Source organism: Priapulus caudatus, unplaced genomic scaffold (genome assembly GCF_000485595.1).
Source record: "Priapulus caudatus unplaced genomic scaffold, Priapulus_caudatus-5.0.1 Scaffold237, whole genome shotgun sequence".
Taxonomy (NCBI): domain Eukaryota; kingdom Metazoa; phylum Priapulida; class Priapulimorpha; order Priapulimorphida; family Priapulidae; genus Priapulus; species Priapulus caudatus.
In genome coordinates, this window is record NW_014577298.1 from 268163 (window position 1) to 280554 (window position 12392).

At 42.1% G+C, this 12392-nt stretch overlaps 2 protein-coding genes across 4 annotated transcripts in view; both read right to left on the reverse strand.

Moving 5' to 3' along the window:
- Positions 1-6414, reverse strand: part of LOC106807845 (calcium-binding mitochondrial carrier protein Aralar2-like) — a 31548-nt gene extending 25134 nt beyond the window's left edge. The window contains exons 1-5 of the mRNA XM_014810313.1: positions 6339-6414; positions 6170-6226; positions 4126-4182; positions 1247-1389; positions 641-756 (exon numbers count right to left, since the gene is read on the reverse strand). Coding sequence (XP_014665799.1) covers positions 641-756; positions 1247-1389; positions 4126-4182; positions 6170-6226; positions 6339-6389 — 424 coding nt within the window. The 5' untranslated portion in view covers positions 6390-6414. The remainder of the gene's footprint in view (positions 1-640; positions 757-1246; positions 1390-4125; positions 4183-6169; positions 6227-6338) is intronic.
- A 2820-nt stretch (positions 6415-9234) lies between these two features.
- Positions 9235-12145, reverse strand: LOC106807847. Of its 3 annotated transcripts, XM_014810317.1 has the most exons (7): positions 12089-12145; positions 11533-11852; positions 11108-11330; positions 10808-10898; positions 10497-10641; positions 10175-10244; positions 9235-10058 (listed from the first exon to the last, which is right to left on the reverse strand). In XM_014810317.1, exons 2-7 carry the CDS (start codon positions 11710-11712, stop codon positions 9517-9519), a joined length of 1251 nt encoding a protein of 416 aa, XP_014665803.1. In that variant the 5' UTR covers positions 11713-11852; positions 12089-12145; the 3' UTR covers positions 9235-9516. The 3 variants fall into 3 exon arrangements, with proteins under 3 accessions (XP_014665803.1, XP_014665804.1, XP_014665802.1); XM_014810318.1 differs by lacking the exon at positions 12089-12145 and having other exon boundaries at positions 11108-11315; positions 11533-11914; XM_014810316.1 differs by lacking the exon at positions 12089-12145 and having other exon boundaries at positions 11533-11914.
- Positions 12146-12392: the final 247 nt, after the last annotated feature.

Below are 12392 nucleotides of genomic sequence, written 5' to 3' on the forward strand. Positions count from 1 at the left end.
CCTCCCCTACATGATACCAAGCCACCCCACCTCAACCTCAGTCGCTCCCTCCTACCCATGACCTCAAGCCCACCCACTTCAACCTCAGCCTTCCTCCCTACCCATGACCCCAAGCCTACCCCACCACAACCTCAGTTCTCCCCATGATCCCCAGTCAACGGTGGGGTGGGCTTGGGGTCATGGGTAGGGAGGGAGGGCTGAGGTTGTGGTGGGGTGGGCTTGGGGTCATGGGTAGGGAGGGAGGGCTGAGGTTGGGGTGGGGTGGAGGTTGGGGTGAGGTGGAGTTGTGGAGAGGGTGGAGGAGGGCTGAGATTGAGGTGGGATGGGATCGTGGGAATGGTAGGGGAAGGCTGAGGTTGGGGCGAGGAGGTGGGGTTGGTGTGAGCTGGCATCGTGAGAAGGGTAAGGGTGGGATGATGTTGGGGTGGGGTGGGGTCAGGGAAGGGAGGGTTTACTCCAGGGAAAAAATAATAACATTTATTTTTCGGGGGCTACTTATCAAGCTCGCGTGCATGAAAATAGCACTCTAAAATTTAGTTTGCATTGAACTCTATGCAAATTTACGTGAGCTCTTTTTGGCATTTCGGGGGCTAAACTGCCCCAAGCCCCCCCGAGTATTTTTTTCACTGGTTTTACTCACCGTAGGAGACCCCGCCCGAGCCGTTCGTATCAAACAGCTGGAACGCAAACAGGTACATCGCGTCCGGCGCGGTGAGGATGCCCTCAAACGAGTGAAACTCATCGAACGATATGAGGCTGAGGAACACAGAGAAAGACAAATCATTAGTACCATCGAAAGAAAGTTCAAAATCGAAGAATTTAATTAACAGATTGAATTCGTATATGCAGGTAGAGCAAATGAGTCTCCTTCTCACAAGTCAGGTGAGACAACATATTGCATATATATATATATATATATCAAGAGTACATAATAGAGATTACGTATATAATACATCTCTATTATGTACTCTTGATATATATATATATATTGCGCATCTCTCTCTCTCTCTCATGTAGCTTTGTGAAGGAAGGCGTAGTGCAGGCACGCATGCAAAATGTTCTACGAGGAATTAAAAAAATTAGAATTTTTTTTTTTTATTAAAGAATAAATAAACGGACAGATTGCTGCTGCTGCAGCACATTACTGCTAATTACAGATTACTTAACGCAATCAAAACGGCAACACGTCTCGCGGACACGTGGCGCCCTCTGTAGCAAACGCCGCCACCCCACGTCGCCCACTCACCCATCCTTCGTGTAATCTGCAGCGCTGGCGAGGAAGGTGACAGTCTCCTTGTTGTAGTTCTCCTCCGCGTACAGTCCCAGGTAGCCGCGAACGAAATCATCCGGTGTCATAAACCGCTCCCCATTCTTCTCCACAGACGTGTACTGTCGAGAGTTTGAGAGAGCAAAGCAAACAAAATATCAGTGGGGGGGCAAAGGAAACAAACTCGCAATCGCCGTTTCGACGACGAACATGACTATCGACTTTCTCCCCTCCAATAAATTTTAGCGGTAAATTTAGGGGTAAATCGTGAAAAATTGCTTTAGTGGTGACGAATAATAGGGGTAAATCGTGAAAAATTGCACACTTAAAATCTTGTCTAGACGCCGGGCAAGTTTATTTACGATTGCAGAGGCAATTGCGCGAGTGCCATTTAGCGAGATGTCAACAGCAAGAATAGCGGTACAGTAAATACAAGTATCAAAAATACAAGTATTATTCCCCACCCGTAAAGAGAAAAACACATGAGTCGGTACGTTCTGCGAAGGAAAGACACGGGGGAAGATTCTTCTTGAGATAGTCGCTAAACTGCCACCATTCTTTGACGACAGCAGTTCTCGTTCTAGTTAACAGTTTAATATAGTTTTATTTTAATTTAGTTAGTTTAATTTAGTTCAGAATTTATCACCGTCGATATTTTCAGCGACGTAGAACATTGTTCGCACGTTCACGGAACACACCGGTGAAACGCTCGTCACCCTACCTTGTCACATTTACTTATTTACACATTTACTTTGTCACATTCATTGTCACATTTAAGCTGGGTTTACACGCCCAACTTTATCAAATGGGCGAATTGGGCCAATTTCGCAATTATACAACCGACAATTCGCTGTGTAAACGCAAAAGTTGCACGAGCAACTGGTCAATAGCAACTAGTTGGAAGATTAGAACATGTTCTACTTTCACCAGGTCTTTTTTGGAGTTGCCAAATTGCGAAATTAGGCCAACTCGCCAATTTGACAACATAAAGTCGGTAGTGTAAACACAGCTTCACTATTCGTGATGCAGCAAAGAATTCCTTCAATGATTGCTTCCGTCCGGAGTTTTACCGCTGGTACCAGCTGCGTACCAGCTGTCTGACATTTTCCAGTGAAAATTCGTTATGTTAATGTTATTCCCTACAGTAACAGAGTTGTTAGTGTTCTGATCACCCACCTAATATGGTGTAAATAAATCCCTTAACATTTAAACATGTTTATAGGCGGCCCTTCAACATATTATTATATGCCTATCCTCTTCAGAATTTTTCAAACTTGAGCAAGTAGGTAAGTAGGTATGTGTATGTAAATAGGTAGGGTAGCAATTAAAAGAATTATGTGTAAATGATATATCAAGTACTGTTTTATAACATCTATCTGTCAAACAAAATGTAATACTTATGAAGACTTCATTACACTATCAGCAAAAAAATCTGAGGTACATCACCGATTTTTTTCAGCAGAAGAAAAAATACCATTAAAAACTTTTTTTTAAATGACAGATCGTTTTGATGGGTTGGTTGGTATCGAGGGAAAACGCACAGAATTTTGGTTTATTTTAGGCTAATCTGGTCAAGGCCCTCCAGTGGTCTGTCTGGCTACCAGAAACAGATGATTGATGACCAGTGGAGTTTACACAACTGGCCTCTGATGCCTTGCGGCTTCAGTCAACAGATGTATTTATATATACACACTGCCGTCCTACTATACTGCATCTTCTATAACCATTGGTTTACCGTTACATTGCCGGTTTGATGCGAATCTGTGCCGAAAACGTTCTATTTCGATCCCGTCTCACTCCACATATCCCCCACCTACACCCCCACGTTCTCCTGCACGCCTTAGAATGCAACATCTGTAAGCAATTACGCAAAATGGGATGTTCTGAGAGACTTGGATTTACACAACAGCGTACTACGACCACAAATGCTTCACTCAACTGTACTTTAATCCGGGTTAAAGATTAACGCAACTGCCAAAGGAGAGCACTAACACTGCATTACCAGAGTGTCAACGTTAATGTAACGATAATATGCCCCACATAATGCAGCAATTAATCTATTTAAAGTGGGTGCATTAATAAAGCGGGCATCGCACGTTTGAAATGCATAAAGCCATGGAACTAATCAAGATATACGATCGCTGATTACACGTCTTGCTGCATCATCGGATCATAATGACTCTCACATATCGTCTGAATACGTGACGAGACCCCACAAAGCAGCAGCAAGTGCAGCTTCCATTGCGCACTCAACGAGCCACGTAGACAGACTGCGAAGCCCCATTGATCCCCCCAGCAGCATGCTGCCGGTTTCCGCCCCGACAACCATACCATCACAGAAACTCGATAATTCGCTAACCGAATAAGAGGCAATCCCGTGGCTGCTTTGGAAGGCAGAGCACATACCACTAAAGCTCTCTGACAGGCCTGCCTGCATCAGCATGGGCCGGCACAGCTAAACTGTCCACACAAACATGCTGGCAAAGCTAGATGCATGTATGCATTTTATACGTGTTTGCTCTGTGAGCCAATAGTTGTAAAATCAATCAGCCATGGAATGCCTTTTACCTGTAGCGCGTCGAAGTGTGTGCACTGGGAGTAATAGTGTGGGAAGAGGAGGAGGCTGCCAATTTTAACAAGCTCTCTGGGCGATCGATTGGGTCAAACCACTTTTCACGATGGGGGGGAGGGATGAACTCACACACGCATGCACGTGTTGTGCCACGTGCTCTCCGTGCTAGAAATGAGGACAAGTGAACGAGAGTAGCCAGGGCTTGCTATAAGCAGCATCCATGAAGCCAAGCAGAGGGCGGGAGATGGAGGGAGGGCTAACGTCCTTCAAAGTGTAGATCACTGACCTTCAGGAAAACCTCTCGTAGTGCATCTGGATCCGCCCGTTCTGTCTTCGCCGCAAACTGTAACAGAACAATGGGACTATATTAACCGAGAGAGCACAGTTCGGGCCACAATTAAAAAAATATTTGTTTGCCCTCACCCGACCCAGGCTGAAAAGTTTGGGTAGGTAGGTAAGCAAATTTTTTTGGAGGGGGGTCTTTTTACAAATTCAGCATGGTGTCTACATGCTCGAGTGTGCTTGTGTAAATACAGATTTATATAATGTATAGTAAAACAATTTGTAAAAAAAAAAGAATGGGAAAGATCAAGAAAAATGTTTGAGTCGGCCCCTTTTTGGCGGGTCGGTCGGGTGAGGGCAAACAAACAATATTTTTATTATGGCCCCGAGTAGTTTGAGAGTTCTTGTAGAGTCAATCGGAGTCTGTTTGAATCGCTAACATTCACGTGTGTATGCTCAGAGTATTTCTGTATCTACACACTCACACCGTTTTATGTTTGGTAACTGGTATTGGGACTTTGCCAGCGACGAAAATACACGATGCATTCTAAGTGTATGAATACTCGACTAGCATGTTAGCATGTTGTGATCGAAAGGTTACCTACTTAGTACAACTGAATAAGCTATTAGGTAACAAGTTTGAGGACTTCGAAATGTACTAATTATAAAGCTACACATATAGATACAAGATTCGTCCATCTCTAGGCAACCTACTTATATTGAGTGAGCTGCCCACAGCTTACTCACTATCATCTGTTCTCATACATCAATGGATGCATTAATAAATAATTGATGAATGATGATTGATGATTGATTGACGAATTAATGTTCTCAGTCATTCTCTCATATTCATTCCTAACAATGGTTGTCTGCACGCATGGGTACGTACAGACTACGCATGACTTCCCCACCTCAATAACGCATCTCGTCTCAGAGACGGAATAGTACAATAATGACGGCATCATGGCTCAGCGCAACACAGTTTTATAAACTTCCTAAACATCTTCTGAACAATAACATCTAACAACAAATCTATGTGCTCGATGCACATCCCAGAATGCTTGCGCAGCACTGAATGTTTAAACGTCCATGCATCAAATAATAAAACTTATGCAATATTAACTCAATCTCGCAGATGCAAACGGTTTGTTCAAGGTTTAGACTAAGTTATTTTCTGCTATTTCAGCTTGAATAAATTATTCAACGTCTTTCAGAGGAACAAGACCTGACATTTAAATATTCACAAGCATTCTCTGCCTGGCATTTACAGGTACTGTGAGTACACATAAATTCCAGCATATAATAGATGCAAAAACTACCAAGCCGGTGTACGCGAAAAAAGTGCTGCTAAACATAGAAGGCATTGAGAGAGATGAGAATGAGATCCGCTTCTCTTTCTAAAAACAGACTTGAACAGACACTCTAGAGATAGAAAACCAACAATATATAAATTAATTTAAACTATTTTGAGCAGCAAATATGCCGTTGTCGGTGAAATGTTACAGTTGCAGATTGTCTGCTCGTTACGGAAACGAATAACAAACCACAATTAAATTGTAGTGTAATTATCAACCGGAGTTTACAGGATTGCCAAAAATTTCCTTCCTACATGCTATATATATTATACTTGTCTTGAATAATTCTACGCTTTCCCGCAAAGGGCTATTGTAATGTATACTAAACCTAAATTGTTACTACAGTTAGCTATACAATATTATGTGCCTACCATACAAAGAGAACACTACGGCTCAGAAAAGCTTTGTTCAAGGTACATACCAAATTACAATACATTGAGTACCGGTAATATACATTACTCATTAGTAATATTAGTATTACTATTACTAGTATTACTATTAGTATTAGTATTACTATTAGTATTACTATTAGTTACAAAACACATCAATCTCTACATTCCACACAAATTCCTCCGACTACTACTAATGAGTATAGTATTTATACTAACCCTAACCATACAGGAGATTTATAAATAATTACCATACACATCGCCTGTAAATTAAATAGAACTTAGAAATGGAAGTTTTACTAACCTCGCACAATGCTGTAGGAAGTACCTTGCCCCGTAAAAGTGTGATGTGCTTTTGTACCTAAAACCATACAGATATCGTTTTAACACCAAAAATTGCATTCCTACACACTTTACAAACACACGGTATTAGAAATCGATCAGTGATATCGACTTTTCACCATAAAACTCACTTTATTGAAGAGAGAGCGTAAATTATCACTGGGCGCTGCCATGATGGTCATTTGAACAGTGCTTTATGATTGGATGATGGTTATATGACGTTGCCGTGGAACGATTCCGCCTGGCGTGGACACTGATCACTATTATACTAACTGGGCGTGGACCGTTTACGGTTTAGTTAGCGCACCCGGATATGAACAGGATATGAACAAAAATATGAACTCAATCAAAATTCAAAAAATACTTTACACTTATTAATCGTAGGTGAGGCCTGCATGATTCGAGCGTGGCGTCAAACCCCGATATTGCGCTCTTTACCTGGTGCACATGCACGTGCCGCCATAAAAATGTAATACAAACTAATCTTTACGTCAGTGGGACACATACTGATCAAATAGTTGATGTGCGATATTGCATTTATATCAGAAGTAGTTGGGCGCATGATAAACAGATATGGTAGCTCTTTCTATCGTGTACTCCTACTCATATATATCGCCCTATTATCAGATAGGCCTACATGTACCAAATCTACCAGAAATCTCTAGGGAATCCAACCGCAAATCACCGGATGGATTTTTTTCAAGCGGTAATCCATATCGTGTTTGCAATCTGATTAGTCATGTTTAGTTATGACTTATGTTTAGTCATGTTTATTGCTGCTTTAGTACATCCGTTCGAACGTAATGCATATGCGTCATGCGTATATGCACCTCGGGCGAGTTAGATTTCCGAGTTCTGATTTCTGAGTATGATATACAATTAATGCATGTAGACTAATAACGCTGGATCTGGTAAGATATATTATGTGGAGAATGAATGAGGAGGCGTGATGGTTCCGGCACGTAGGGAATTAAGGGGGTGCGACGGATGCGCCCCTCCCCCACCCAGAGGCTGCGGAGGTCCACTTTTTTGTGTGGACAAAATCCATTTTGAAGTTCAAAAATGTGAGAAATGTCCACGTTTTGAGGTTCGCTTTTGGCTGCCTGCTTTCATATCATACTGCCTTCAAAACGCGCGTAATGCAGTCTCAGACAACCTAATTTTCAAAATTTCCCGGAAAGGCATGCTCCCGGAACCCCCCCCCCCCTATAGAGACTGGCGATTCCTGCGCTCGTTAGGTCCGTATACTCGTTGGATCGCACCTTCCCGTAAAAAAACCTGCCTACGGGCCTGTGGCACTGATCTCTATCGTACCACGTTCACGCGCTCGCGCGCACGCCCACATATAGCGCTTACACGCTCACGCGCGCAAACACCGGCGTGAACAAAGATCATATAATATACGCACGTACGCACAAGCACACTTATACATACACACACGAATACGCACTCGCACATGCACCCTCAAACGCACGCGTGCACACACACACGCACGCGCACGCACACATGCAACGATTATTCATTATTTACACCATTTATTGCGACCATAAATATTCTACGTTGAAGTATTCTCATCTATCAACGTTGACAACAAATCATTTTCATTTGTCCGTATAGTTATTCTTGCCATAAAAATGCTGCCAAACAGATAACCAAAGAAGTGCTGAACATCTTAAATAAGCTACATTTGTCACTATGTAGTTGTTAGTTTTGTTACCCACAAGTTAGCAATTGCGTATACAGTTAATTCCAACGCATTAACTCCTACCAAGGGGCTACCAAGGGCCAACAATTAACTCATACGCATTAAATCAACCTCATAAATCAAGAGTTAGAATATCAACTTGTCAACTGGTGTTCCGCACAACCTATATAATTATTGCAATATATAGGTTATAGAGTAATGAACTAGAGTGATAATAGCCGTCGTCAGAGTTTTCATCTCTGTAGTTTATTGGCGTGCGCTGAATATTCTGAAGCCTGTGTGTGATAATGCTGGTGGTCGCTCGCTGCGAATCACGGGGAAATGACGGGGAGAAGGCGAGATTCACTCAGAGAGAGAGGAAGAGGGGAAGAGCGAGCATGAGAGAGAGAGGAGAGAGAAGGGGGTAGCGATGAGAGAGAGAGAGAGAGAGAGAGAGAAAGAAAGAGAGGGATAGAGAGAGGAGAGAGAGAAAAAGAGAGGGGAGAGAGAAAAATAGAGGAAGAGAGAGAAAGAGAGAGAGAGAGAGAGAGAGAGAGCTGCTATGAACCGAGGGATAATCCGGGGGGTTTAGCTAGACTAATCTTGTCTACACAGCTCCTTGATCCTGCATGAGGTACGTGAGTGCATGACGGCATGCATTGTACGAAAAAAAAACGTTGTATGGTGGCTCAAATGGCCATTAAACTCTTCATCTAAAGGCTGTGGACACGATCACCACTGCTACCTTTTCACTATCGCTGATAGCTCGGGACGTGACAGCTATAGGGATAGTGCTGTTTGTGATTTAAAAAATTCGAAACATGATACCCAATTTCCCATAGCTGAAACTCGATCTACCGACGTTAGTGGAAAAAAACGTTTAATTAAGCGTGTCATTAATAAACGCAGTCCGGTGGCTATCATCGTGTGTAGTTTGTTCTTCATTGTTAATTTCGCCTGTGTGCGATTCTGCCTGGTTCTTATTACTACGTGTACAATATTATATCGTGATGATTTATAATCATTACATCAAGAATGAAATTGACACCGTTACAATGAAGGCTGCATGCGTGTTTATATACCATGATATTGTTACATCCAGTATTGCACTTCATGCTTTCAGGCGTTTGTGTTGGGACATCTTGTATTATCTTGTATTATCTTATTGTTTTGTCTTATCCTGTATATCTACTACCTTGTATTATCTAGTCTGTTTGCTGGAATGGGAATGCATTATGCTGAGAAAGTTACATAGGTTAATATAAAAATTTTAATATTAACATTGGTTTGCATGTGGCGACGATACCTCACCTACATGCATTAGGAAAACAATAACGTCAAAATTTCAATATAAGTAAATTGTATTACACGTACCATAATACATCCATTAAAATAGCATTATTAAATTTGATTATTACAATCATTTGTTCTAGTTGAACATAAAATAAGGCAATACTATATGTGTCATTTCAATTTCTATATGTGTCTATCGTTTTGGCATTTCCTTATTAACACAGACCTGCATTGTACACATAATGGGCGCGTTTGTTTGGGCGGATCATACGATCGCAAACAAACAGACCCCGCGTCACACGCTATCGAAGGTTTATCACATTATCATCATCCTAGTTAACCGCGTGCGAGGCTACAGAGTTTTGTAGCTGCAGAACTCGGCTCACTAGCACCCTCTGCACCGTTGACACGTCTATTGAAGACAACCGACTCGCCGCGTCGCTCCCGGTGCGTGACTGACATTCGGTTGGCCTTGGGTCATCTGTCAGAGGCACGACGCACGGCCGACTCGAAGGAAGGGTCAAGGTCGTACCGCCCGATGTGAAGGTCGCGGGGTGCCGCTCGCGACTGCTGCCTTCACTCCCGTCGCTCTTAAACGGGACGGCGTCGGTGGCAGGATTTCCGGTCGCCGTCAACGGAGACGTCCGCGTGATTTTCCTGAAGCCGGTCTGAATCGCACGCTTCGGTTTCGTCCCCGACGACACGGGAGGCCTGACAGGGATGATCGGGAGCCGAGGGGAAGCATGTCGCGATCTCTGTCCTTCAGTGCGCTTTGATGAAGGCTCCCTTAGCAGACATGATTTGTGCTTATTCTGTGGCACTGGGCAGTTGGATAGGAGCATCTTCTCCAGCGAGTTCCTCAGATGCCTCATATCTACGGATAAAAACAGTCAGGAAGCAAAATATTTATCAGCATTATACATATGAAAAACATTAGATAGTGTATTATCATATCATTCCCGTTTACTTGTTTATTAAAAATACTCTCACCGGTAAGGGAGGGCTCATCGAATTGGCTGGAACGTTGATGTTGATATTCTACCTCTTCTTCCAAGCAATACTGCAAGAAATGATATCAAACTAATCACATTAGCCTGAGCATGAACCCTTGAAACCCAACAGCATCTATGCAAAAAATCAAGACATTTCAAATTAGCCAATCATTTGTGTACACTCTCTTGCATACAACTCGACATTATTAGACAGCTTATGAAACCGATTAATAACACTGGAAAACTTCTCAACATATTAGATGGAGTAGACAAAGGTTTTTAGCTGAGTGAAACCTCCATCACTCATGAGATAATGCTACCTGTAGATAGCGGATATTGCGAGTCAGGTGCGAGACTTCTTCGAGCAGTGTGGCCTGCAGGTGATGTATGGTGTCGGTGACATCGGCATCTGTCAGGCGGCAGTCTACGTCTGCGATGCTCAATTCTGCTGCGTTATGGACACAGCTGGAATGAATGTTACCAATACATTTTTTACAAGATATATGGCAAGTTAAGTTATTATTATATTATATATAACGTTGTTTTGGGGAATACTTGTATATAACGACATACAGAAGCCACTCTGATCAATGTTATACTTATTTGTTTGTTTATCCGTAATTTCACACACCTGTTTGTGAAGGATGAGGATCCAACTGCAGTTTTGCTCTCACCACTGAATCCAAGATCAAGAGGTCTGGTTGGCATACTTGCCTTTTTATCTAGAATGACAAATTATACTTATTAGAAAACATTGGATTTACTGGAAATCATATGGTAATTACCATTATATTTACATATTAATATCTTTTATAAAAATAGAGCTGCGACACCGACTAGCCAAAGCCATGCAGGGAATCAGAGATAAATCTGTTCCCCTACCGCCGCACATGCACATAACATGACAGGTGTATCAGGCGTAAAGCTATACCTTCTTTAAAGGCATACTGCACAACTGCAGAGTTCAACAAATCTTTTGCCCTTCCATGAGCCCCTCCCTCGTTAAGCAAGGTCACAAAGTAGCGAATCTCTTTTCTTAGACGTTCTCTTGCCTCTGGTGGCTCCGGAAGTTTGGACACTGTTGGAATTTGTGGTGCCCTTAATTGGGAAGCCTGCAATATCTCCAGCAGTGTCTTTACCTGGTAATGATAATTCATTAACAATTATGTCACAAATAATGTTAACTAAACGTTAAATTTATTAAATGTAATTAATAGTTGTTCACAAGTTCTATCTTTACGTTCTCCGTTCTATACGCCAGAACAAATTTAAGTTGGGGTACATTAATAATTATTATTACTCAATCTAATCCTTACTCTAGCAATACAATTTAAAAGACTAAATCAAGCTTTTTACTTCATAATGCAGTTCTAATGTTTGCTCCACTAGAGATTCTCCCAGCAATTGCTTGATTTCCTGTTGTTCGCTGGGGCTGAACACCGCTTCTAACGACTTCCACAACGATGATGTAGGCGTGTAACACTGAGGATTCGTATCCGCACTCGAATCTTCTTTCTCGGCTAGTACAGCACTCATGTTTTACACTGAATATATTCATAATCCTGCCTCCGTCTGTGCTGTTGAAGTTATTATTTCTTGTAGTACTGGTAGTTGGAACTTGCGACCTGTCCTAGTAGTAGTACTAGTACTAGTAGTAGCACTCGTACTGCCACCGGCTAAGTGACAGAAATACACTACTCATTACTCCATTAGGCCTGTAGGGTGACTGTAGGCTATACAATATTCAATAATACACTATCATCACTGACATCAGATATCAGCGGATACCGGTATCATCACATCAGAGATCACCAACGAACACAATCATTGATTCAGTAATACATCGCAGTCGAAATAATATCAAACTACTCGTCATATTTCCAATTCAATATTGTTCCAATCTGATACATACTTCTTGCGCTCAAACATCTCTAACATAACATTTCACTTTCATATCATATATCTTATTGTCCAGCAAATGCCACTTGCTCAGCCTTTACGTTTACCATAGTTACGAGCAAACACATCCGTGCTGCCATCTACTGAGAGAATTATTATTAAATGGTTGCGGCACCCAAGCGCGTGTGTATAATACGTGTGTCACGGTGTGTGTGTGTATGTGTGTGTGTGTGTGTGTGTGTATATATGTGTATATGTGTGTGTGTGTGTATATGTGTGTGTGTGTGTATGTATATGTGTATGTATATGTGTGTATA

Bases quoted from the DNA above. Each gene is read 5' to 3' on its own strand.
- LOC106807847 (XM_014810317.1), bottom strand. From the start codon at position 11,712: ATGAGTGCTGTACTAGCCGAGAAAGAAGATTCGAGTGCGGATACGAAT. The intron at 11,331-11,532 runs GTAAAAAGCTTG...TAATTGTTAATG, and splicing joins CATTAGAACTGCATTATGAA to AATTATCATTACCAGGTAAA. The intron at 10,899-11,107 runs GTATAGCTTTAC...TTGTCATTCTAG, and splicing joins GCAGTATGCCTTTAAAGAAG to ATAAAAAGGCAAGTATGCCA.